The sequence below is a fragment of the Phoenix dactylifera genome, chromosome 3 (genome assembly GCF_051530095.1).
Source record: "Phoenix dactylifera cultivar Ajwa chromosome 3, Ajwa_hap1_PhDact_Kaust_v1.1, whole genome shotgun sequence".
Lineage (NCBI taxonomy): Eukaryota > Viridiplantae > Streptophyta > Magnoliopsida > Arecales > Arecaceae > Phoenix > Phoenix dactylifera.
In genome coordinates, this window is record NC_143192.1 from 48,182,707 (window position 1) to 48,210,244 (window position 27,538).

General features: G+C 40.5%; 2 protein-coding genes across 2 annotated transcripts; both read left to right on the forward strand.

The window, feature by feature from the left end:
• The first annotated feature begins 492 nt into the window (after positions 1–492).
• On the forward strand, positions 493–15,765 carry LOC103710813 (Protein kinase superfamily protein). Its single transcript, XM_008796712.6, has 16 exons — positions 493–2,978; positions 3,062–3,141; positions 3,833–4,466; positions 4,560–4,855; positions 4,990–5,056; positions 5,158–5,220; positions 12,188–12,251; positions 12,368–12,461; positions 12,533–12,616; positions 12,703–12,792; positions 12,911–12,938; positions 13,991–14,521; positions 14,599–14,660; positions 14,732–14,841; positions 14,917–15,004; positions 15,081–15,765. Exons 1-16 carry the CDS (start codon positions 2,540–2,542, stop codon positions 15,342–15,344), a joined length of 2,994 nt encoding a protein of 997 aa, XP_008794934.4. The 5' UTR covers positions 493–2,539; the 3' UTR covers positions 15,345–15,765.
• Positions 15,766–17,825: 2,060 nt separating this feature from the next.
• Positions 17,826–27,491, forward strand: LOC103710801 (peptide methionine sulfoxide reductase A1-like). The gene is made up of 2 exons (XM_008796700.6): positions 17,826–18,553; positions 27,100–27,491. Exons 1-2 carry the CDS (start codon positions 18,017–18,019, stop codon positions 27,349–27,351), a joined length of 789 nt encoding a protein of 262 aa, XP_008794922.4. The 5' UTR covers positions 17,826–18,016; the 3' UTR covers positions 27,352–27,491.
• The last annotated feature ends 47 nt before the right edge of the window (positions 27,492–27,538 follow it).

A 27,538-nucleotide genomic window follows, 5' to 3' on the forward strand; every position in this document is an offset into this window, starting at 1 on the left:
CAACTCCTGCACCAATCTACGTGTGTCCCGTATCAGAGGGTGGCCATCTCCGTACCTGTCCACTTCTCGGATCCAGTCAATCATCGTGGAAGAATCACCCTCAAGGAATAGGCTGTCGGCTCCCAGCGTCCGTCTCGCATACAAAATGCCCTCCCAGGTTGTCCGCAGCTCCGCTCCCACGGCTGTCAAACCAGGAGTGCTTCGCCCTCTAGCTGCAATAAATCTGCCCCTATGGTTCCTGATCACAAAGCCCACGCTCCTAGATGCGTCACCCTTCGCCATGCCTCTATCGAAGTTCACCTTAAGATAACCAGGAGGTGGGGGTACCGAAGAGAAATAACTAAATTTGGACGCTGAGACAGCAGTACAGGTACCCCAGATGTCTTTGGCCCTCCTAGGTGATGTCGACGTGGCCATCATAGAAATCTCCGCCGTTTGCCGTAGGGCTCTCTCCATCATAGCCTGTGGGAACGACCGCCTGCCCTCGAACAGGCGGTCGTTCCTGTCCAACCATATGTGATAGGCTAAGTAAGCCGCTATGGTACCTATCTTAGCAGTGCTCGGCCTCCGAACAAACTCACTTAAATACTGAAGCATATCCTCCACCGATTCCCACAACAGAGGGAATGGCACAGATGTACATCTCCAAATCTGCACGGCTATAGGACATCGAAGAAGTGCATGGCTAAATAGTCTCCTCACCATCCAGGCAAACCTCACAAAGCAGAGCCATCCTCATCCCCCACCTGGCCAGCACACTCCTAGCCGGTAGGCAGCCCCAGGCCACCTTCCAAAGAAAAAGCGCCACCCGGAGATGCATCCTTATCCTCCATATTTAGCCACCATCAATCCGCCTATCGGGCTCCCTCCTAGTCCAAGCATGGATATCTCTGGCATGCACCCTCGACCGCCCGTCGGCAGCCAAACCAATCTATCTGGCTCCACTTGAAATGGGATCGGTAAGGCCAGAATCCTCTCAACCAACTGCTCCCCCAAAGCCTTCTGGATCAGATCCTCATTCCATCTCCCCTCACCTAGGACTAGCAAATCACAAACTCTGTCCCATCAACCTGCCCGAGTCCACCATGGTCGGTAATCTACTGATCGGTAGCTCAGTCGCCCACCGAAGGACATCCACCGAAGTTTTATCCCCAACGGCCCACCGGATCGTCAAAAACACCAATGGAGCTCTAGCACAAATCTCCCTCCAAATGAGGGAGTGGTTTTCGCCCTGCCCTGACACCAACCGATAGTGCACCATACTTAGTCCTCATTAGGAAAGACCATAAACTCTCAGGCTCCAACATGAAACTAGCTGCAAGCCGTATCACTGACGCCTCCCGTCTCACCACCAAAGACGACACTCCCAAGCCACCATGCCTGACCGGTTGGCAAACCCCCTTTCATGCCACTAAGTGGATACTGCCTCTATTGCCACACCTCTCCTAGATGAAATTCTGATGTACTTCTTTGTCAACCAATGTGGAACTAGGATATGTGGCTCAAGCTATGATATTTTTATGGTACTTTTGTTATGTCCAAATCACTTTTCTTTTGGATACATGGTTACACGAGTTGGAGCCTCAATCCAAAAAGAATGCGCTATTGCATATTTATTGCGCATTCTGCTAGCTTTAGCTTTATCTCTTCTGATATCTCTACAATACCTTATTTATCTAGAGCCACTTTCCTTCCAACAAATAGGCAAATTGGAGCCTCAACGAACAAAGAATATGCTATTGAAAAACATCTTATGCTTCAATATCAATGGATTCAGATGTCAGGCTATCATCCTTGGATTTGATTTGTTGCATTAGAAATTACTGCTCTCTTGTTTCTTGATAATTCAGCCTAATAGGCTAGATATAGGAAATGCCATGACCTACTTTGGTCCTAAGTCTTAACCACTAAATCCACTTAAAATAACCTCATCCCAAAACATGGCCTCCTAAAGGTTGGGTTTGTAATAGGGTTCAACGAATCAAATCTAGTAAAGAGACCGGATTGGACCGGACCGAACCGAACCAGTTGCCCTGCAAACAGCAAATTCCGTGAACAAACTCACACGTGTACATTTACCTCTCGAACATGCTGAGCGGTACAGGCGGAAAAGGCTGCCTCCTGTCCACGCGCGGGCAGCTCGAAAAGGAACCAAGGATGGCTCTTGTGTAATTCCATGATGAACACGAGTCCATTGTTGACATTATACATCCCACAATGTCGCGAAAAAATGGCGGGAAGTTGGCACGTGCCGTTGCTCGAAATCCACGCGAGCCAAATTCCCGCCTCCCTCCCCATCCCTCCTCCCTGGAACGAAGCCAAGATATATCATGGAAAAAAAAATGAAGAGAAAACCCTCACCCTTTTCTTGTCTTGAGTCTTGACCCCCACCCTGCCGGGTAATACTCTCTCTCTCGTTCTCGATCTCCATCCGCCATGAAAACCTCCGCAATAAATCAAAAATCCTAACCCTAGATCATTCGGAGAGCCCAAGTTCCGAAACCCTAGAATCATAGCAGCGTTGCCCCTCCGCCCGACCATGGCAGCGCTTCGCGCTCCGGAGCTCGTTCTGCCGACCGCCGCCCAGATCGAGCACGCCTGGCACCTCCTCACCGTCCTCGTCCGCTGCGGCCGTCCCGCCCGCCCCGCCGAGCTAGCGTCTCGGTGCGCGCTTTCCCCCTCCCCTTCGCCCGATGTCGTGGAATTCCTCTGCTGGATTCGTGGATCCCCGCTGCTGCTCACGGATGGTGGGTTTGTTACGGTCTCCGAGACGGCGATCACCGCTTTCCGGGAGTTCATTTCAAGCGCGATCGCTCCTTTGGTGTCGAGGGTCGCGGCTAGGGTTACCGGGCAGAGGGGAGCATGGAAAGATTTTTCCTTAATGTATGTGAGGAAGAGGAAGGCGCCGGCTTTGGGGGATAATACAGTAGTCCGGGAGCCGAAAGCCAAGAGGAGGCTATTGCTGCCTTCTGGAAGAGGTGCTTATGTGATTAATGTTATTTTCTTTGTAAACTTGCTGATCTTTTTCTTTATTCTAATCAAATTTGGGTTTCTGTTGCAGATGGGGAAGAATACATGAAAGGTGAGGGTGACTGCCATCAATTATTCATGGCAAATGGGAGCCTCAGTATTCCAAAGGAGGTAGCAATTTGAACTCTTGTTTTTATTTATTTTTGGAAAATTATTTGGTGCAATTACAGCGAGTTTGAATGTGGATTAGTTTAAAAAAGAAGTCACGACATAACTGAAATGGATGCCATAATCAAGAACTGCTTTTGATGGACATGTTATGATGTAACTAAGACATAAACGAGCTGACCCCTATACACTAAAGATTTGGTTATTGGAATGCTGTTCTATACCATGGCATATTTCTATATAAATCATAGTAATGCAGTTCGCATATGGAGTGGCTTTATCAAATTTATACTTTTGGAAGTTGGAACGCATGCTCAATGCTTTTGTCTCTTGATCTGGATTATGGTTTCTATTTTAGCCACATGAGGTATCTTGTGTTGGTTGCTTTCTATTTTACTTTTTTCCCTCCAAACAATATGTAGAATTTAACTTTCAGCAATATATGGTTTATATTGTAAACGCCAATATTTTTGCTATTGGGTGCTTCAATGTGAAACTATTGTATTCCTGCTTTCGAGTTTGGAATGTATGACCCCTAGAGGATGCCTGATCATGTTCATTCAACTCTAATTGTCTTTTAAAGCTGTACTTTTGTTAAAATGGTATTTAGCTTTTTATTAAATGAATAATCGCATAAATGGTTATTCATCTACTCTTTATTCCATAGCACTTCTAAACCTGTCTTGCTATGCAGGTACACTTTAGTGTTGCTGATATTTTTACCAAAAATCCTCTCTCAATTGGCACATACGATAAGGGACATAGCTCAAGCATTTTAAACCAGAGGTGTTCTTTGCCTCCATCAATTGGTACCTCTAGCATCCTCTTAAATTTTGGATCTAGAAATATTGAGCATGTAGGAGACTTTGAAACTGAAAAGTTATGCAAGAACACACAGGGCATAGTCATGCACGAGGAGTTACCAGATTTCCAGAAATGTAAAAATAATTACCTCGATATGGATATTAATTGTAATGTTCCTGAAGAAATTACTCTTGAAAAAATCAAGATCAGTGAACTGGAAGTGGCAATTCAACAGGATATGATGACAGACAAGCCTACATTACATAAGGAGATTTTAAGAGAAGCAAGCCACTCCCAAGTGGCTGCACAATTGCCTGTTATAAACGAATTGATTTTAACTGGGAACATTATTGTAACTGAGAAGGAACTGAATGTTCTTCCCCCAGAGACTGGCACTCTTAATAGTCTTGCTGCAGGGCTGATGGACAGAGCAGGAGCCACCGAGGCAATCTCTTGCCAAGCAGAAGATGCTTCACACAGTGCTTCTGCTTTAAGAATGGACCATCAGAATATCATACCCATTGGTAAGATTCTTCAATCATGCACATAACACGTAGGTTACTCAGCATTCATGAGTTGGATAGGTTGCAATGATGTATTTCCATGTCTATTTACAGATCAAACAGCTTCCAAATTGGAATCATCACATCCACGGTCTGAACCTAGAACCGTCCATAAACAGCAGAAAAAATCTTTTCTTAGACCAAGGAACATGGGTGGAGTTGGTACAACTGTTGGATTGCAAAGTCTGAATGGGTTATCAGAAAATAAAAGGAAAGGCAACTCTTCTAAACAGGAGCAAGCTAAAAGGGATGATGAAGGTCTTATCATGAAACAAAAGATGAGGAGAAGCCATAACCAGGTCATGCCTACTAAAGAAAATAGAGTGGATGCTGCTTCAAAAACTCTAAAGGTAAACTTCTTTGAAGTTATAGTCGCATGTCACACTTCTGTGTTCTCTAATCCTATTTTATATGGGAATTTCTTCCTGCAATTGTAACTTTTTCTCATCTAAATTATCATTTGAGGGTTAAACATGGTTTGCAGAGTCATTTTGAGCCCAAATTACTGCCGGATTTTGATTCTTTTACCATAGAAGAAGAAGAAGGTTCAGGTAACAAATCTAATTGGTCTAGTACCTTGCTCTCCCTAAAAGTTCTTTATCCTAAATCTTGCATTACACTCTCGTCACTTAATCATAAAATATATATGCAGGTGGTTATGGCACTGTCTACAGGGCTCGAAGAAAAACAGATAGAAAAATATTTGCTGTCAAGTGTATGTAAAAACAGTCAACTTATCTCTTAATCTTAGTAAACTTTAATTTAAACTCTGCAGGTTACCTGTTAAAGTACCAAGTTGTAGAGTTTAGGATTAAATTTTATAGTTCTCTGAGAAAATTATTGTTAATTTTTTAGCAGTTGCTGATAAGTCTAGTTTAATATAGTTTTGTAGCTGATTGATCCTTAATCCAACTTGAAGCATGCATCATGAGACGAATAATCTAGTATTATGATTTGCCATCTCTACTCTTTCCTGTATAGTTTCACATTTCAGTCATTCTGCACATGAGAAAGTTCAACCAAATTCATGTAGTTGATCAATTGATATTCTCATGGACAATTTGCAGTCATGTGTTTTGTGATATATAACATATTCTCGTAAAAAGGCGTTACATGACAGTTTTGTACAGCTGCAAAGAGAATTTGTGACCTGTGGTTGCAGGTTATGTTAATCAATACAAGTAAGGCACTTTGAATGCCCCTAAATTTTCTTCTTATTCTGTGTTGTATGAGCCCATTGTGGCAGAATTTCCTGGAAAACTCTTCAAAAGTAGTTTTCTCTTAGTTTATTAAGGCATGGTAGAATATCTCTGTGGCATTTCTGCTACTATTTTAGCTGTCAACAATTCTATTTCATGATATGTAAGAAGCCAAAATTGTGGGGCAGTTCTCACATGTTTGAGTCCATTAAGTTTTATCACTTGTATAGCTGATGTTTTTCTCTGTATCAAATTTTGTTCATGCATTTTACTTGATAGGAAACATGGAGGTAAGAGATTGAGATATTAGAGGATGTGTGCATTTATGGAAATCTGATTGTGAGGTTATGGACATTTGCAACAAACAAGATAGGTGGCCATTGGTGAGGCCTTAGGAGTGAATTTGGATTAGCATGGAACTATCAGGAGGGAAGGTATATGAAAACCTAGATGGAAATTGAATGAGAGTTAAAAAGTGCTCATGTTGAGAGGTCCTGATATCGCTTGGATCAATTTGCAATCCAATGGAAGTGGGAGAAAAGACAAGAACAATTTCTTGTGCAAGGAGGAAGATAACTTTCATTCAAAAACTTGGATGCCTCCTCATTATAATTGATGACTATTTATAAGCAAGTCATGGGTAACATGAAAAGACAAAAGAAAATGAAAGGTCAAGAGTCACTTAATATGGGTAACTCACACAATAAAAGACATCAAAGCCAAAACTAAATTCTCTTAGAGAATTTAAAAGGTCAAAAGACACCTGCCTCTTAAAATACCTATAACTTTCCAACCATAACTCTGATTTTAATGTTCTTAGGCTTGTTGAAAAGAAAAGAAAGAGACCTGAAACTTTCATCTAATAACTTTTCTAAATTCGGCCATTTAATGCCCTGAAAATGGTATGCAAGTTATATGACATCTATGCACCTGCATCATACTCCCCCGATTGAAGCTTAACTCGTCCTTGAGTTGTTCAATGCCTCTTCATCATCATGATATGGAATTAGATCAGAAATATTGAAGGTAGCAGAAACTCCATAGTCACCGGGAAGTTCAATTTGATAGGCATTTTCTCCAATACGCTTAAAAAACTCGAAATGGTCGATCGGCACGATCTTGTAATTTGCTATATCGTCCATGGGGGAATCGTTCTTTACGAAGATGAATCTATACAAGGTCACCTTCCTTAAATGATGCCGAACGTCGATATTTATCAGCTCTCTCCTTAAACTTTTAATTGCTCTTTTCAATCTTGGATCGAACTTGCTCATGCATCTTTTTGATTTCATTAGCCCTTGCTTCTGCATCACGCTAAATCGAACAACATGCGGAAGGGGAGCTAGATCAAGGGCGCCATTAGGATTGTACCATTGCTTCTTGTTGTTGCCCAAATAACTTCGAATTAGATTGCCAAGGCTTCAATTCACCACTTTCGTTTGACTATCGGTTTGTGGATGATGAGAAGAACTGAACTGAAGTTTGGTGTCCAATTTTGCCTATAGAGTTCGCAAAAAGTGTCCTACAAATTTTGGATCTCGGTCCGAAGTGAAAGTCTTTGGGATGCCATGAAGTTTGAAGATCTCTCGAAAATAAAGATCAGCAATTTTAGATGCTTCATAGGTCTTCTCGCAAGGTACAAAATGTGCCATTTTAGAGAATCGATCAACAACCACCATGACCGAATCCTTTCCACTCCAAGGGCGAAATCAATACTTACATCCTCCCATGGAGCTTGAGGTACAGAAAGAGGAGTATAAACGCCGGTGTTTTGAGCTCAGCTTTTGGCAATATGGCAGGTTTGACATAAGTTGACATGTCTCTCTACATCCTTTCTCATCTTCGGCCAAAAGAAATTTTCTTTGATAAGGATTAAAGTCTTGTCTCGGCCAAAGTGCCCTCCAAGTCCTCCATTGTGGGCTTCTTTGATGATTGCTTGGCGAAAAGAGTTATTAGGAATACATAATTGGTTACCTTTAAATAAGTAACCTTCTTGAATTGAATAATCTTCATGAGGAGCATCACTGCATCGAGCCCAAATCTTGCCAAAATAATCATCATTAGAATAGAGATCTTTGATGAAATCAAAATCGATTACCTTAATCTCCAAGGTTGACAACAAAGCATGTTTTCGACTAAGAGCATCCGCAACTTGATTGAGACTTCCGACTTTATGACGGATAGTGAAGGTAAAAGATTGCAAAAATTCAATCCACTTGGCATGCCTTGCACTAAGCTTGTGTTGAGTATTGAGGAATCGCAAGGCTTCATGATTGAAGTAGTGAACAAATTTCTTAGTCACAAGATAGTGCCGCCAATGATGAAGAGCCTCAACAATAGCATAAAATTCTTTATCATATGTTGAATAGTTCTTTCATCCATCTCCAAGTTTGGCGCTAAAGAAGGCAATAGGGCGTCGTTCTTGACTAAGCACTGCGCCAATGCCCACATTAGAGGCATCACAATCCACCTCGAAAACTTTTTTAAAATCCAGCAAGGCAAGGATAGGGGCCGTTGTCATTAATACTTTAAGCTTCTCAAAACTTTCTTGAGCCTCCATAGTCGATTGATAGGATCCACCTTTCAAACAATTTGTAATGGGGGCCATATTAGAACTGAAATGTCGTATAAACCTTCGATAAAATGTGGCCAACCCATGAAAGCTCCGGATCTCGTGAATGGTACGAGGTACCGGCCAACTAGAGATAGCTTCAATCTTCTTAGGATCAACTTTGATGCCGTTGGCGGTGACCATATAACCCAAAAATATTAGGCTATCGGTCAAGAAGTCGCATTTGCGAAGGTTGACGTAGAGCTTCTCCTTTCGCAACATCATAAAGATTTATCTAAGATGCTCCAAGTGTTGCTCTTGACCCCTGCTATAGACCAAAATGTCGTCAAAGTAAACAACGACAAATTTACTTATATAAGGCTTAAAGATTTGATTCATGAGGCGCATGAATGTGCTTGGTGCATTAGAGAGCCCAAATGGCATCACAAGCCATTCATATAGTTCATCTTTTGTCTTGAATGCCGTCTTCCATTCGTCATCCGGTCTCATACAAATTTGATGATAGCCACTTCGAAGATCAAGCTTGGAGAAGATGCAAGCTCCGGCAAGTTGATCTAACATGTCGTCTAGCCGAGGGATTGGAAAACGGTATTTGATGGTGATTTTGTTAACAGCTCGTTTATCAATACACATGCGCCATGTTCCATCCTTTTTAGGGACAAGTAAGGTAGGAACCACACATAGACTCATGCTTTCACGTACCAAACTGTTGACCGCCAACTCGTTTACTTGTCTTTGCAATTCATGCTCCTTGGGACTCATTCTATATGCCGTCTTGTTTGGTAAAGTTGCATCTAGTACAAGATTTTTGCAATGTTGAATTTTTCTCATTGGTGGAAGACCAGAAGGAATTTCATCGGGAGCCACATCTCAGAATTTCTGCAAAAAAGATGTAATCTTGGGTGGCAATAAATTACCCTCCGGGTTAGATTCCACCACTATGGGAGCATATGCTAGGAAGGCTTCTCGAATTTCAACTTCAAACTCTGCCATGGACAAAAAGGTACTTCCCTCTTCCTTAATGGGTTTGGGTGTGTTGTCCATTTTTGAAGGCCCAAGGATTTTTTTGACACCATCCTTTAAGAGTGCATAAGTATTTTTGTATCCATCATGAACGACCCTCCTATCAAATAACCATGACCTCCCCAAAAGTAAATGGCAAGTGTCCATAGGAACCACATCGCACCATATTTCATCACGGTAATTTTTCCCAATTGAAAATTGAACAAGGCAACGTTGGAAAATTTTTACCTAATTTCCTTTCTTGAGCCAAGAAAGAGAATATGGGTGGTGGTGAGGTTCTGTCTTGAGTTTCAACTTTTTCACCATCCCCATTGAGACGCAATTCTTGCACCTTCCTCCATCGATAATGACATTGCAAATTTTGCCATGAGCTATACATCGAGTATGAAAGATGTTGTGCCAGAGCCACATGTGATCATCTTCACTTCGTATTGAATTCAGGGTTTGACGGACCACAAGAGCTTCACCATGATCACTATATGTGATGTCTTCTTCAATTTCATCATATATAGAATCTGACTCATTTTTTTCACCATCACCTTCTTCGGTAAGAGAAACAACTCTTCTATTTGGACACATAGAAGCAATGTGCCCATAGTCAGAACACTTGAAACATTGAGGTCGAGATGATGTTGGCTGAGAAGAAGATGAGCATCTTTTTTCACCATCGTGGTTGGCTTGGATGTAGAAGACGAATGAGACTGCGATGCACTCCCCCGGTTAGGAATGCCCTCACACTTGAAATTTCGGCCTCCCGGAGCATTTTCTCACCGTTGTTGAAGTTGGCGTTCCACCTTAGAGCAAGTTTAATAACATCATTAAGAAAAATAAAAGAATGGAGGTGTACCATATCATGGATGTCACGCCTCAATCCGCTAAGGTAACGAGCTATTGTTTGCTCTTCAGGCTCCGCTACACCACAACGAACCATAAAATTATCGAACTCTTCAGTGTACTCCTCCATGGTTCGTATCTCTTGAGTGAATTGATACATAGTGAGAATTGCATCTTAAAGGTAATTTTTGGGAAGGTACTTTTTGCGAAGCTCTTTCTTCATTTTTTCCCCAAGTACGGATCTTGGATTTGCCTTCCTTTGCTCTTTGCAACTTGAGGCGCTTCCACCAGATTGATGCATGCTTTCGAAGCTTGATGGCTATGATCTTCACTTTAAGCTCATCAGGGATCTCTTTGTAGTCAAAGATCCGCTCAACAATGTTGAGCCCATCTAGAAAGATGTTAGGTTGCATTTTTTCTTCAAACTCAAGAATGTCTACCCTAATGTCTGGAAATCAAAATTGATGACGATGTTGGTGAGATGAAGAAGAGTTGCTCCTCCTACCACGACGTGAACTTTGGTCACGGAAGGTGTTGCGATCTTCTTTAGTGGTGTCGCCCTCCTCTTCACTCGGATTTTGCTCATAATGAGCCAACCTTTCAGTAAGGTTTTGGACTTGCCGCCGCAATTCATCATTCTCTATGTCGCAAAGATCTCGTTCTCTACGAGGTTTTTCATCGCTAGAAGGATCTTGGTTGCCTCGGCTCCCCATGGTTGGTTGAAGTTTGCGTCAACACCACCACGAAAAATGCGATAGGATTCCTCTCGAAACGTCAAGAGATGATAACCTCGCTTTGATACCACTTGATACTGCTAGGATCAATTTGCAATCCAATGGAAGTGGGAGAAAAGACAAGAACAATTTCTTGTGCAAGGAGGAAGATAACTTTCATTCAAAAACTTGGATGCTTCCTCATTACAATTCATGACTACTTATAGGCAAGAACAATTTCTTGTGCAAGGAGGAAGATAACTTTCATTCAAAAACTTGGATGCTTCCTCATTACAATTCATGACTACTTATAGGCAAGTCATGGGTAACATGAAAAGACAAAAGAAAATGAAAGGTCAAGAGTCAACTTAATATGGGTAACTCACACGATAAAAAACATCAAAGCCAAAACTAAATTCTCTTAGAGAATTTAAAAGGTCAAAAGACATCTGCCTCTTAAAATACCTATAACTTTCCAACCATAACTCTGATTTTAATGTTCTTAGGCTTGTTGAAAAGAAGAGAAAGAGACTTGAAACTTTCATTTTAATAACTTTTCTAATTTGGGCCATTTAATGCCCTGAAAATGGCATGCAAGTTATATGACGTCCATGCACCTGCATCAGGTCCCATTGTCCTTTATAGGAAAAAATGGGTTTGATTTAGTAAAGCTTTTGATGTTAATTGGTTAAAAGTTGTCTTTTAGGGGCATTGTCCTTCCATGTTTAGTCACACAGTTTATCAGGCCCAGCTCAAGAGGAGCAATATTTATTGCTGGGAAACAGCATGGCTTTTTTCCTTATATAAATAATTTTGTCTGAAATATTTTCTCCAATCCTGGATTTGCTAACATGTCAATTTTCTGGCTTCTGATTAGATGTGGCTTTGTTCAGCGATGCAACTTGAGGGGCTGTTGGTGTTAAAAGGTGTTGCATTATATGGGGTTCTAAGTAATGTAAAAGAAAGAGTGGGCCAGAAAAATATCAAATGCTAATTAGGCTTGCATAAATTTGTTACATTCACAGGCCAAGCATGTACAAAACTTTAATGAAGCATTTAAGGTGTCCCTTGATCTCCTCTGGTAGGGATGCATGTTTGTATGTTTGCTTAAGAGCCATGATTAACAACTCTCTGAAGTTTTTGATTTATCTTTAGTTGTTCTGATCATTGTGGCATGCTGTATAAACTGTTTGTAACATTTAATATTCTATGGTCTTGAACAATTTTTCTAAACCCAGAATTTTTGTTATTCAGACTTATCTGATAACAGCAAGCTTTACTGGTGACCAATAAGTTAGAAGGAAGTGCCTAGTTCTGATACATGCTTCTTTGCTTTCTCAGATCCTCATGCAAATGCTCATTCACATCATGTCAACAATGAAATGAAGATGCTGGAGCGATTTGGGTAAGTGTCAAATGTGCAAGGGCGGTCTCTGTGTTTTTTTTAAGGTGGCGTATTCCTTCTGTCATTTGAAAGTCTGGGGTTATCAGTTTAATTTGCAAGCCAATTTGTTTATGCAGAGGCAGGAACTTTGTGATAAAATATGAAGGCTCTTTCAGAAGTGGTGACTCTGAGTGCTTTGTTCTAGAGCATGTTGAGCATGACAGACCAGAGGTGACTGTAATGTATTTGTTATTTATATTGTTATTCCGTGTACAGACTAATGATCTTGATTTTAATTTTAGGTTTTGAAAAAGGAAATAGATGTATTTGAACTCCAGTGGTACGGTTACTGTATGTTCAGAGCCCTTGCAAGCCTGCATAAGCAGGTAAAAACATTTGAGGCTAAGGTTGCAAATTATTTTTGTCTGCGATCTTTTTGGTTTGCATTCTTTCTGATGTCCAATTTTTCCAGGGTATAGTGCATCGAGATGTTAAACCTGGGAACTTCCTCTTTTCTCGCAAACTCAACAAGGGATATCTCATTGACTTCAACCTAGCAAGTGTCAGTGACATTATGTTCTCTATTCTGCTGCTACTTTCTTTCTTTGTGATCAATAGTAGTATCTTGGTGATCAGACCATAACCATCGGTTTTCTTTTCTTTTTCATATATCCATACAGGATCTGCACCAAAAATTCTGCAGACATGGTAAGTTTGTGCCCCTCATGCATTTTTCTTAGTGATTGTGGAAAAATAGGTTGTTTCTGAAATATCTTCATTTACTTCATGAATTTTACACCTATATGCAATGTGGAATTATAGAATCATTAGAGCATGTGTCTAGATCTGTATAGATCAAGGTAAACACATGCCATTTTTGTTATTTGGAACAGGAATCTAGTTGGATAAAGTAACCCTAGTATGCAGTCGGGCTTACCATGTGTCCGCTTGCGCTCTTTGTATATCCTTGTTCTGCTACACTGGTCCCAAAAGTAACATGCCAAGTGTTTTCAGCTTTTGTTCTAATCAAGACATTGTTTCTTTTTTTAGTATACTTGTTAGACCTTGTGGTTTTGTCATGATTTCAGTTTGATCTGGAATATCAAATGACTCCTACTTCAACAACATTAATGGATTTACTACTTCCCTGCCTTTTCCTTTCTCCTTTGTTTTAGTTGGCGAGTGAAATGCACCTGATCTGTTTGTTATGAATCAGTGCTTCCTAAGATATGACCTACTATGATGGGAGAATATTTATTATGAAATGCTATTGGAATGAGTCGAGTTCAATGGCCTGACTTCAAGAGCCATTTTACGAATTCATTCTCACACCTACCTAATAGCGATCCTAATATCTGAAGAATGAACACGTGCTAAAGGGGACTGTAGTGCCACTGGTGCATTCCTAGCTTTATGTTTGGTCCCAGTGCTGGTGTATGCACTTTCTACAAGAGCATGCAATTATTAATGTGAAGAAGCTTTTCTTTTGTTAAGTTTTTTATCTATCTGTTACCAGTAAATATGATTCTTTTTGTTTTTAAAATCCTGGAGATTTATGGTATATTCCCAGGCAGAGCTTATGGAGCTTATAGAACTGTTTTCTTCTGCATTGAGTATTTGAGCTACTATTGGAAGACATGTTTATTAGATTAGGCTCATGCTTGTTTTTTCATTGCTGATTTAGTCTATTTGCACCATCCATGCCAGCATACGTGCCACTAGTAGCAGCTAACACTCCAACATTTTATTGATTTGAATAGGCAAAAATGAGGTCAATTTAAATGCAAACTTGGATCCAGTTTCTTTTCTCAGTGCGAAGTCCACCTCTTGTAACCAAGCTAACAGAATTGTAAACAATGCAATTTTGGACAATGTCAATAAGGAAGCAGCTAATGACTCGAAGAAGCATTTCATTTCCAAGAACATTAAAAAGAGTTCAAATCAAAGTTCATCAAATGCCTTACCGAAAATTGAAAACAAAATGTTATATGGAAGCCAAGCTGCTGAAGTTTCTGGCATAACCTCAACAAAGGATCCAACTAGCACCAGGACTCCTTCTGTGGATAGGCTGAAGCAGCCCATTCCTTGTAAAGGACGGAAGGAGCTGATAAATTTTCTGCATGAGGCAATGCAAAGTCCCAGTCAAAAGGCGACAACAGTTCCAGCTTCTCAAAGGAAGAGGGTAGCTGCACCTTTGGGCAAAGTGGATAGAACTGTAATAATGCTAACTCCTATGCCTCTGCATTCTGGTGGCAAAGCTGTTGCTGGTGCTGGCATGTTTAAGAACAAAGGTTTTTGATTTTTTAATTATGATTTGATGTTTAAATTTTTCTGTTATCCGAATGACCTGATGGAATGTTTCCTTCAGGAAGTGGGAAGCATAAGAGAGAAGGGCCCTGTGTTGGAACCAAAGGCTTTCGAGCTCCAGAGGTTAATCTTTGCTTTCATTTGCATAGTTTGAATCACCTTTTTTATTTTTTGATTTGATTTCATTTATGCAGGTCTTATTCAAGTCTTTTCACCAAGGTTGCAAAGTTGATATGTGGTCTGCTGGTGTTACAATACTCTACTTGATGATTGGAAGAACCCCATTCGGTGGTGATCCTGAACAGTGAGTTCACTTCAAACAATATCGCAAATGTTTTTCAGTATTATGTATTACTGATGTTGCTGCTCTTATCAATAGAAATATAAAGGAAATAGCGAAGTTGAGGGGCAGTGAAGAGCTATGGGAAGTGGCTAAGCTGCACAACTGCGAGTCCTTGTTTCCCTCGGTACCATGTCCTAGAACTTCACTGTTGCTAACAATATTACAAGGGTCTCTTGTGGGATGACATTGCCTTATTGCAGGAATTGTTTGATGTCCGTTCTCTACAATCCATGGAATTGAGAGATTGGTGTGCAGCTAACACTAGAAGACCAGAGTTCCTTGATACTGTTCCTGAATCACTCTTTGATCTCGTAGACAAATGCTTGACAGTGAACCCGAGGCGTAGGATCACTGCAGAGGAAGCTCTGTTGCATGACTTCTTTGCTCCATGCCATGAGAGCCTAAGAAAGCAGAGGATGCTGAGAAGGGCAGCCGGCTCAGAGTCTGGAAGCTCATCATTATGAGATGTTTGATTCATCTTGCTGGAACCATACGCTGCTAACAATCATGCTGTTGCTCTAAAAAGAATGGCTTGGAATATTTCCATAAACCATCAACGTTTCCTGACATCTGGAATCTTCTTACTGTTGTAAAGATTCCGCCATGCCTCAATTGTACATCCTCGTCTCAGCAGATTGCCCAGCTCTCTTACTATCTTTGTATTGCTTGTATTAAATTCATGTATTAATTAATAGAAAATCAGGAATTCAGCCATTTCAGCCATGCTAGATCAATCGTGGATTATGTCCTGCAAAAATAAAAAGGCCATCTTACCGTGGATCAAACTTGTGTCAGTTGTATGCTGTGGAGAGGTAATGCATTTGTGAACTGTTACAAGTTGATTGTTTGCATGAAATATACATTCTTGAGATTCATGGTTGCAAAGTGATATTCTGATAAAATGACTGCATAAAATGTGAACCTTTCAGCTTATTTTTTTGCAAAAAGTGAGTCTTTTAATTATATTTTGCAAAATGATTTGTTTTAGACCGCAGTGCACGTTTATACCCCTGCTCTCAAAGAAAACTACATTTAGCTCCTAGATATGCGCTAATAGTTGATACAAAAAGACTTTTAGAGGGATGCGTGCATGCATCATTAGACAACAAAATTCAAATCTCAAATGATGAGTCTCCTTAACCCCAGATTAATTGATAGAGCCAAATTATTGATAGCAATCAAACAAATGGTCCGGATTAGTGAAGCAGCAAAATTAATAGGTATTTTGGATCAACATTTGATCAGATTTTTCATGAGCTCATGTTTAGAACCCCTTCATGGTAGTATATGCAGCCTTCAGAAGTTCAATGTGTTCAGAAGATTCAATAGATATTAAATTGTGCAATTTATATACTGATTGAAGGATACCAACTTGTAAACTTAATTCCGGGATGTGGATTTCTAGTACTAGTTACTCTTTACTTTCAAATTATGGTGTTAATTTCTTGAAGTATTTTGCTAATACTTCATATTAAACCTTTTCATATTTTTAATTACAAATCGATCCACATAATATTAGATTTATTTGCAAAACGATCCTTCTTCTAGCTTTTCATCTTCCATACCGACCATGATCCCTAGTTAAATTACTCAAGGGTAGGAAATAACTATGTAAGTACGATAAATAGGGGTCCTTGATCCTCCCACAGTCCCACCCTACCCTGGCTCTCATGTCACAAGCCTGGTGCTCCCTCCCCGGCTCTTGCTCTTTGTCATCATCCGGTTCGACAGATTAGCTTCATCCATTCCCTCCCTCCTTTGCCCCGACATCTGCATCTCCACCGACTAATCTTGCGAGTTCCTCCTATACCTCATCTTTGGCTAGAACTCTACCCCTCTCCCTCCTCTGTTGCTCCCCAATGTTGGCTTTGGTTGCACCACCCTTCGCCTCGCCCATCCTTGGCAACTCCCTTCACGGCATCCCCCTCCTTCTCCATCCAGCTCTTCAATGTTTGCCTCCACCCTTGGTCTCTTCCCTCCTCATACCCATCGCTTAAGAGTTTTACACCATGGGTGCCCTTATTGGTTGGACCTATATTGTTGGTTGGTGCTTTCTGTTGGTCAACTCTCTCGACTTTGCATGCATTGCTTGGGCCACCATCCCCATGCCGCCGCTCCATCGCTGCGAGAAGTGGATGGATGGTAGCATCGTCCTTGTTGAGAGATTTCTCGTAATGGCGATCACAGTGGTGGTGTTGTGGGGGCTTGTACCAGTGATGCTTGATCTTGGATGGAGAGAAATTGAGGAAGGGCGAAGGTAATTTTGTTACCAAACTACCAAAAAAAAAACAACAATTTACTCATTGATCGCACTTGAGCCAATCCCAAGACAAGTTTCAAATAAATATAGCATATTTAGATCAATTTGCAAATAGAAATTGAGAGATGTTTGATTCATAATATTCGTAGAATATTGAGTATAATATGTAATATATATATATATATATATATATATATTATAATAATTAATTTTTAAATGGTGAAAGTTGCATGTTGCACCAAGCAAAGCCTCATCGTCTAGCCATATCTACAATAGTTTTTTCTTCACTGCTGGGGACAAAAGAAGGAACACAGATTTTTTTGCAGTGGCCGTTGTCAAAAAGATAAATATCCATCAAATAAAATAGTTTATGGACGCACGCCGTATTTTATATGGTGCATGTTGTTTGATTGCGTTGATCCAACGATATATGGCATTTAGGGATCTACGGGCCGGACATCAGTGGATTCTAATTCTAAAAGAATGATTCGGACGTTTGGATTTAGAAATTTTTTTTTTTTTCTGGCAAAGAGTGGAGCAGACAACGTTGATCATCCGATCTTCCGATCAATACACGTCATCGGATTAATATTAGAAATTGCTTCGTCGGCCGCGACCCCTGCGTGCGCTATCCAACCCGAGCGCCACCCAATACCTGAGCGAGTACACCCACCACGGGTAAACCCAAAACGCGAACAAACAGGCCAACCTCGTACTCTCCTAGTCTCCTGTCCAACACGTAGCAAGAAAGCAGAAAATATCCCGCATCTATCGCCACCTCCGGTGACCGGACCCCCCTCCCGGCCTTACCAACTCAGCTGTTTGGTTCCTCCTCCTCCCAGGATAACTTCTCCCCCACGACACCGAGAAACCATCATGCCCTCCTTCTTAATCTCGTCCTCTCCGCCTTCGCTCGCTTTGGTCTTCTGTTCTCTCTCCCGCTCCCCAAGAACCCTCCCCTTAAAACCCCCTATCTTTGTTCTCAATTCCAAACCCTTATCATCTTTCCCCTCTTCCACTCCGTCACCCGCTTCGTCGGGGCGGCCGATGAGTTGGCTTGGGAAGCTAGGGTTAGGGTTCCGGAGCCGAGGCGGGTTCTCGTCGGAGGCGTCGTCTGCGATCGCGCAGGGACCGGACGACGACGTGCCGGCGCCGGGGCAGGAGTTCGCGCAGTTCGGGGCCGGGTGCTTCTGGGGGGTGGAGCTGGTGTTCCAGAGGGTGCCCGGGGTTACCAAGACCGAGGTCGGATACAGCCAGGGGAACCACCACGAGCCCACGTATGAGGATGTGTGCACCGGGGCCACCAACCACTCTGAGGTCGTCCGGGTGCAGTACGATCCCCAGGAGTGCAAGTATGAGGACTTGCTTGAGGTGTTCTGGGCACGCCATGATCCCACCACCCTCAATCGCCAGGTAAAGTCTCGATTTTTGATGGGTTTGATTCCTATTCATGTTTCTGTCGTAAAAAATCGATTGTATTGGTTTGGTAGGTTTTTTATTTATTTTTTCTGATAAAAAATGATTTTTGCTGGAGATCCGGAAGGTTTATTGCCCTACGAGTGATTTCTGATGGGTGCAATTGCTGTCGCTATTTTATGCTGAAAAAGATATTGATTTTTGGATAGTTTGATAGAAGTTGGAATTTGCATGATCGTCCTGTAAAAGTACTTTTGGGAGCTAGCTATTTTAATGCTAGTTGCACGAAGTATTAGATTTTGAGTCGTTACATATGGAACTGGGAATTTGGTGCACACATGCTTTTCTAGTGCAAGAATGGAACCAGGATTTTTCACTGGGGAGGCCTAAATATATTCTTACAAGAATGAAATTTAGTATTACTGAAAGGCAACACGCACACACACAAGAGCTGTATTTTGCCTTTGTCTTCAACCTCATGCAATAAAATAAATAATTCAATCGGTATATATAGTATCATGATATCGTGTTATTGATGATGGAAACTAGAAGAAAAATACGACGTGTATAAAAAAGTTTCTGTGATTCCTTTCAACGAGAGGAACAAAATTGAAAAGGAGAAGAGTTTGAGATTTAGATTTTGCCTTCACTTTTAACATCATAGGATAAACTGTAAACTTTGGTTGCATATAACAATATGATGGCATGTTAAATTGTCAATGACAAGAAGGATTACCTGCATATCTTTAGAATAGAGAAGAAAAGATATGCCAATCATCTTATAGTACTTACTTCCCCTCTTCTTCTTCTTCAGTTAGAGAGAGAGAGAGAGAGAGAGAGAGAGAGAGAGAGAGAGAGAGACTAATGGATTTTTTTTTAAAAAAAATTCATTGAAGCTAAACCCTTAAAAACTGTGTTTTGATTAAGAGGAAGCAAGACACGCTATTATGACTCCTTGTAACTCCCATCTATATTTTCATCACTTGTCATTTATATAGCCTGACAAAGTTACTTTTGTTTAACACGACTCTCTTGTTTATATGCCTTACAGAGAGTTAATTAAAAAAAGTGCATTTTTATTAGAAATATCAATAGTAAGAGTTGGTAAGAGAGGTCACTCATGGGTTAGGGAGAAAGAGAGTGGAAAAAACATGAGAGGAGAGGAATTCTAAGGGTTGGTTAGGTGAGAGTATAAGGGAATAAGTTTTGTTTATTTATTTATTTCAATTTATTGTTATTCCATGAATATAGAAAGGAGAGGAGCCAGTCATAATTAGGATTTTAAAGAGGCTGATTGATTCCTGAGGGAAATTATAGGGGTGCCATATTCTATTAAGCAAAAAAATGGAGGGGGGGGGGGACTTGCCTGACAAAGGAATTCGTGTGGAGTGTGGGGGCATTGTGGCCCCTCCAAATACGGGCACATAAAGTGTTAAAACTAAGTGATAGATCCTTTTTTTTTTTTTTACAAATATGTGTGTGGTCTGGATGTGTAAACTGGGGGGCACAAGAAACCTCTATGAGGCATGCATTTCATAGGAAAACTTATAAAAGGAAGCCAAGGGCAAGGAAGAGTTTATGACATTCTCGAGAGGATTGTGGCATTGTGGATGCGAGATTAATCTTCTAGGATTTGTGAGCTAGCGGGGTAAGGTAGACGAGTTTGAAACATTTTGTATGATTTTTCATGTGAGTTGTCAAAAATTGCATAAGGTCTTCTTAATGATCTTTGACTATTGGATGCACTGGCTTCCTTTTGATTCATGACATGTTAGGGACTATAAAGTACAAACAAAGAGCAAGTTCTCTTGCTTGTCAAGAAAGTTTAACATGTAAGCAAGCTGAAAATTCTTAACATGGTTCTTGATCCATTTGTTTTAAGGGATAAGTTGGTGTATAACATCTAAAAAGTTGATGTAAACATAAAGACAATGATGGTGGGTAGGACTGACAGATAGATAAGGAAGCTTGCATTTGAGCATCTCACAAGCCCAGGGTTAGGGAACCCAAAATCCATATTAGTTGGTGTCAAATATGGCTAGATAAGAGGATAGGCATTATGTTGCCACCAGAATAAGGAGGTATTTGTTATTAGGTTGCTTTCAAAGAGGGCTCAATATGTTGTGAAATAAGTGCCAAGTCTATGAAATTAGCGAGGTATGACACTTGGGGTACATTGCTCGAGGAAAAAATCATGCAAAGTTTTTGTGTGGCAATCAAGGTAAGTTGAGAGGCACATTTTAAATGCTTTAAATGCGACAATTCAACTGACTCTCCTTTCTCTCTAGTTATTTGCTTAAGATCTGCTACTCAATTCACTATAACAATAATCTTTTGGCTATATATATTTAATATTTGATTGCCAACTGGGTATGTGTTTATCTTCAAAAAAATCTTAGAATGTAGGTAACATCCTTGAGTTTGTAGGAAGTATAAATATTGGCCGCAAATAATTTTATCTCACATGCCCAGCAAAACTCATCTGAATAGATTGAAGTGATGGTGAACCGAGTGGACTTAACTGGAGGGATTTTAAGAAGGCAAAGTCTTTGGAAGAATCTTTAATGCTTCTGCCAAAAGTCTCTCTCTTTGCATGATGTGTTCTAGTTTCTCTATTTTTCTTCCATTTCATTTTTTCAGTAAACTTTTAGGACTGAGAAAAGCCTCAAAAATCTGAAACGGAAAAGAGGCGAAGGATCCTACGGAACAAAGCCTTTATATTATAAAGAAGGTGGAGAAGATTACAACAATAGCTATCCTCCCATAAGTTCATGAGTTTGGCCACATTGAGTTTATTGTGGGAAATCTTAAATGAAAAAGAAAGAAAGGGAATAGAACAAAGGTTTTTGGACGACATCTTGCTCATCTCTTTTGCTTTGACTCTAGGGTTTTTTTGGGTGCAAAAGAAGTCCAGTTTTGTCCGTAAGGAGTCTGCACCTTGTCCTTCAGTGTTTTAGCTCTTTGAATTTATTTGGTATTCTTAAATGCATATTATTAAAAATGAAACAGAAGAAGTAAATGTGGTAAGGGTTGTGCTGTGGAAAACAACCCAAAATTGAACAAAGAATTTTGGTAAAAGCACATTTGATGTTTTTGATAGAGAATCTTAATTTTTAAAATTTCCAGGTTTGCTCCTCTTTTTTCACCATCACTTGTAGGACCTACAGCGATGTGTTTTTGTGGGTGTATGAATTAAAACTATTAGATCCACAGCAGTACCTCCTACAAACTCAATGCCGATGTTGTGCTGTAAGATTCTCAAAAAATAAATACACACAGGCAATGATTGTGCTATCAGAATTTAAACACAGGGTGTGCCTATGCCAATAAATATAGCATGTTGGTCCAAACTTTGGGGGCACTGTTTTCCACGGTTGTGGAAACCTTTTATGGACAACAACTGGGCCTGTAGTAAATTATGTTGTATGTGGTAAGCAAAAAGGGGAAGATGCTGGCAATCTCTTGTAAGCATTAATTATTGCTATAATGAGATTATGCAACGGTTGGTAAGAAATGAGGTGAAGGGTGAGAGAGCTTCAGGGCGACTGTTAGTTGAGAGGCATACTTTTATGGAAATCAAGGTAAACTAGTTAAGAGAAACCAGTAAAGCATTTGGTGACTAACCTCTCCTCCAATGATCAAACTTCTTATTGGCCATTCCTATCATTTGCCTCCTATCAACAAGCTTCTAACCATGCTACAAGCTTTGCCTCTTACCGACAAGCTTCTAACCATGCTACAAGCCATCATTCCCTCTATCTTAAACTCCTTCAATTTGCTCGCTTTTATCCTCACTTCTCTCTTGGTGGATGTCCCATCCCGGTCCTTGGCTCAATACTTGGGATTGTGCCTTGTCTTGACACTTGGGATGGTGGGATGTCTTGTTGTCCCACTGGGATAAATCCTTGGTGTCCATATCTTCGAAGTGATTAAGCAATTCTTGCACAAGAAATGCTTGTGCACGATGAATTCCCAGTTCTATATGCAACTACTTAAAATTTAATGTTTCTTGGCCAAAGTAGAACTACTCATGTCAAAAGGTAAATTAGCACGACATAACATGATAATAACATAAATTGCCCCAAAAGAAGTAATAAAGATCATGTCAAACCAATAAAAATCAATTTTATAGCAAAATTAACCAAACCAATTAAACCCATCAAAAATACAATCTTTACCTTGCGACTAAGGGTGGTGGGGTCATGGTGTGCCCAAACCCCTTTGAGCGGGTCCTTGTACTTGCACTTCCAAGTATCATAATAGACTAAGACGTCCTCAGAGAGGTTGGCGGCCCTAGTGCGTACATCCTTGTAGGTGGGTTTGTGAAGGTTCCCCCTTGTTGTGTCCATCTTCATTGTCTTGCTAGCTCTACCCCCTAGAAGTGCCTTGCCCTAAATTGCACGAGCTCCTACACCTGTGCTGCCGTGCTGGCTCGTAGTTGTTTGGCTCCTTCATGATCACCGACGATGCCTCTGTCGAGAGGCTTCTTTGACTCTCGAACCCCAGCCCCAGCTTCCCCAACTAACTCATTGGCCACGTCATCAAAAGGGGAGATAGCGAGAAAGAGGATAAGGGTTTGGAATTTTGAAGAAAGATAGGGGTTATGTGGGGAGGAGTCTTGGGGAGCGAGAAAAAGAGAAGAAGACGAAAATGAGCGGAGGCAAAGACGGTGAGGTTAAGATGGAGGACATGACAACTTCTTGGTAGCGCGGGAAGAAGTTATGTGGGAAGGAGGAAACAAGTTAGTAAGCCATGAGGGGTCTGGTCATAGTTGGTGTCATTGGTGCGGAATATTTTGTTGGATAGTTGCTGTGTAAAAGGTGATAGAGTGAGAGAGGGTGAGCTGGGTTTGGGTATTGGGGTTTGGGTTACCTGTTGTGGGTCTCTCAACAATCTGAGAGCTCCCGTAAATCCTATTGTTAAAAATTCTTTGGTCCCTAGCATGCCAAAGCGCCCACCTAGTATATGCAGCAACACATTTGGTTCTATCACAAGTACTTTTATCCTTAAGAAAATTTAGCATAACCTCAATTGAAGGATAGGTAATAACTCCTATGAGTCTTTGATATAGATGGTGCCAATTCTCCCCTGCAATCCTACACCGTAGAATAACATGTCCGACATCATCTAGAACATCCATACGAAGATCACAATTTGCACTAAGTGTTAAAAAGCCGCACGGAGCTAAGATAGCCTTGCTGGAAATTTTACTCCATGTTATGTTCCACCAAAATAGTTGAACACCGGGTCCCCCTTGTAGCTTCCAGATCCAAGAATAGTTAAGTTCCTCATGTTGCTGCATACAGGGCCTAACTGATGATTGGATTTTCTTTACCCTGATGATGCAATGGTTATAAGAACCCCAAACAGGACAAGTCTAACAGTCACTCTTAGGAATAGGGAATGAAAGAATAATTGAAACCGCCTCTCCAGGCAATATGGCCTTCAATTTTTGTTCATCCCACTGATGATCATAAGTTAGAAAGTTTGCAACTTTGAGGCCCTCCTCACAATTCTTCTTGTTCAGAGGACAAGGCCAGTGATTTTGTGGTATCTTAGATATTCAAGGATCTGTAAGGAAGTCTTTTCTGTCCATTTCCAACCACCCACATAAATCATCCTTGACTAAGTCAATCTTCCATCCTTTTCCAACAGCCGACATAAAACCATCCTTGACTAAGTTAGCGCCCTGACAAATAGCATTCCATATTGGTGAAGTGGCTCAACTCTTTAAAAATTATACTTCAAAGACACCAAGAACTCAATAGAGAATTTGGCTCAAGGATGATGTGACGAGCAGCTTTTGCCATGAAAAATTCTCTTCTGGTCTGGAGGTCCTGTAGTTCAATCCAGCTTCAGACCTTGGTTTGCAATTTTTGTCCCAGGACAACAGATGTAGCTTCTTCTCATTTGATTCATGCCCCCAAAAGAAGAACTTGAAAAACCTTTTAAGGGCATGTTAGGATATTCCTACAGGATCGAGCTGAAAATCTTGTAGGAATCGAGCCTATTGGCCCATCTAGCTTGCATTTTCTAAGAGCATGTTCAAACCGAGCCCAAGTTCTAGTCTTCGGGCTGCAGGAAGGTCTTTTTCTTCTTCCCACAAGACTTGGGCAAAGTGGTATTTATTTGATACAAGGCAATGCTTAAAAGGACAGCCCAATTCACGAATCCTACAGGATTTTTAGCCTAATCCTGTAGGAATATCCCAATAGGCCCTAATTAAGTCCATCACCCTAGGAGGAATTGCACAGTTTGCTATAAGACAAATAGGTGTAGGCGCTAAGACAGATCGTAGCAGAGTCAATCTACCCATCTGAGACAAGTAGTCTATTTCCAACTTTCCAAGTGTCCATTCAACTTATCGAGGAGAGAACTAAAATTACCGACCTTTAGTCATTTACAAGACAGGTGCAAATTAAGCTTCCATGCTTCTAAATGACTTTATAACAAGGATCAGAAATAATGCATGCAATTTTCCACAGGTGTTGGATACTGTATGTTGGCACAACTTTGTTAAATCTGATTGTAATGTCCTGCTTTTATTTGATACTAACACCATTGTTAAAATGTTTGTATAATACTCATGAAGCAATTGCTGCTTCCGCCTAACCTTTTTTTCCTAGGAAAGAATGTTCAGAGGGTATTTGGTGGTGGGTATAGGATAAATTTGAAGACTGGTGGTCACCTGTTTTTAAAAAGATTTTAATGGCTCCTAAGGAGGAAGAGGTAGATTGGTTGTTCGTGTCAAATGTAGAGGGATTGTTTGCAGTCAATTAATGAAACTTGGAAAAAAATGATTGGTTTGCATTCTATTTTTCACTAATGTGTCTTTTGTGTCATTTGACATTCTGTATTGTTTACTCTGGAGGATAAATATAACCATATGATGAAGCTCTGAACTTTCCTGTTAGCAGTACAAGCATAATTGATAGTTGCAGAACTTCTAGAGTAGCATCATGTCATTCATTACAAGTCTGGCAGTTATATTCAAGAGATGCATGCATCAGCTAGAAGGGCTGCTATTTGGTTTGTTGTAGGAATTCTACAATCACGGCAAAGATTTTGTAAGTGTGTGCCACATGAAGCTATTATTGGTTCAATATGGAGGTAGCTTCAGAAGTTAGAAGGTGCCCCACCCACCCCCTAAAAAAAAAGTGGACTTGGTTCATCGGATGGAGCCTTATTGTATTTATCATCAGCTAGAAAGCTTAAGCTGAGAAAACATCACTTCATGTTCTTCTAGTTTAAGAAGCACAGTTGCAGGTTGTAGCCATGTGTGTTGACTTTTTGTTGGATATACATGGGCTATTTTACATAATGGCTTTATTCTGGTAGATTTGATGCGAATAGTATTTACATTACTAAGATCATGAAGTTGCATATGGTGTTCTGAAGATCACACTCCTTGTCACTATTCAAAGCTTGTTGAGCACGGCCAAAGGACATTTGTTGGAAAACAGGGACAAGTTAGTAGTAACTACTGAATATTCATTAATGTACAGCAAAATAAGATCACATTTTCTCTGAAAAATGTTTAAGCAGTCAGATTGGCGATAAGTAACAGTGCTATCTTGCAGTAGCATACATGGGATTAGCCTGAATCTGACTGGAAAGAAATTCTGTTAAAAGTCTAATTCAGTTGGATTCTAAGACTGAAGTGGTCATTCAACTATATCTGACTCTTGTGCTTGAAACTTGCTGCAATTTTGGAGGAAGGGGTTGTGAAGTAGTTGGCCTTCAATTAGGCTGTGTAAACTTGTCTTTTAGTTAAATATGGTTGCTTCCAACTTTTTTATGAAGTTTATAGTTGCCTTGAGTTAATCCTGTTTATGTAATAAAGGATAACCTATTTGGCATCCATAATGGATGATTTTTAAGATGTGACTCATCTTTTTGTGGTTCTGTAGGCTTGACTTTTTATAGCTTTCCCAAATTCCAATGCAGTACCAGGCCAATTAACAAGGGCATATGGAGATTCTTACCTTACCAATGTCTAAAGTTTTTTTTTTTTTAATTATATTATCGCTCAGTCAGGATTGAAGGGGAAATGCTGCTTATTATCTCACATTTCTTTACCAAATATTCTTGAAGTTTTCCTGATTACTGAGCTCTCTTTTTTGGACTATTTGTTTTCCAATTACTTGAGGTTGCATATTATAAAAATGCAAGCAAGAAAAAAACACAGCTTCTTTGGATAACTAAAGCTTGAAAAATGAAAACTTCAGAAGTGGAAAGATCATTTAAGTTGATTAGATGAAAAGGAAAGAGGGTCTAATGCCCTTGGTTATAATTTTGAGCATGGGATACTTCACCTAGTCTGCAGTACAAAGTTGTGCCATCTTAGGTTTCATTCCTGAAAAACTCTGAATTCCAGGACTTTTGTAAATGATAATCTTATAATCATCTGGTTGCAGAAGTTTCTGGGTGAAAGATTAGTTGCAAATATGAGTTATCTTAAAGGTTGCTTGAATCTAATGTCCTGGTCTCGGTAGCATCTGCAATCCAGTTCCTTAACATCTGCCCCTGACGACCGCATGCAGGGAAATGATGTTGGTACCCAGTACCGGTCTGGAATATATTTTTATACACCAGAGCAGGAAAGAGCTGCCAGGGTATCTCTTGAGAGGCACCAGAAGGTCTTGAACAGGAAGATTGTGACAGAGATCCTTCCCGCAAAAAAATTCTACAGAGCAGAGGAGTACCATCAGCAGTACCTTGAGAAAGGCGGTCGCTTTGGTTTTAAGCAGTCTGCAGCAAAAGGCTGCAATGACCCTATTCGCTGCTATGGTTAAGACGGTACTACAAGCACCGTTTGGTGGTGCAATCCCTGGTTGTTTTGGCTGGTTAGAGCTATCAAAGGTTATGTTTCATATATATTCTTCCGAAGGTCTATAGATTATGTCCGCTTAATATATGTTAAGCTTTTGAGCGTTTGTGGCCTGTACTTATCCTCAGACATGCATTATGTTTCTGTTTATA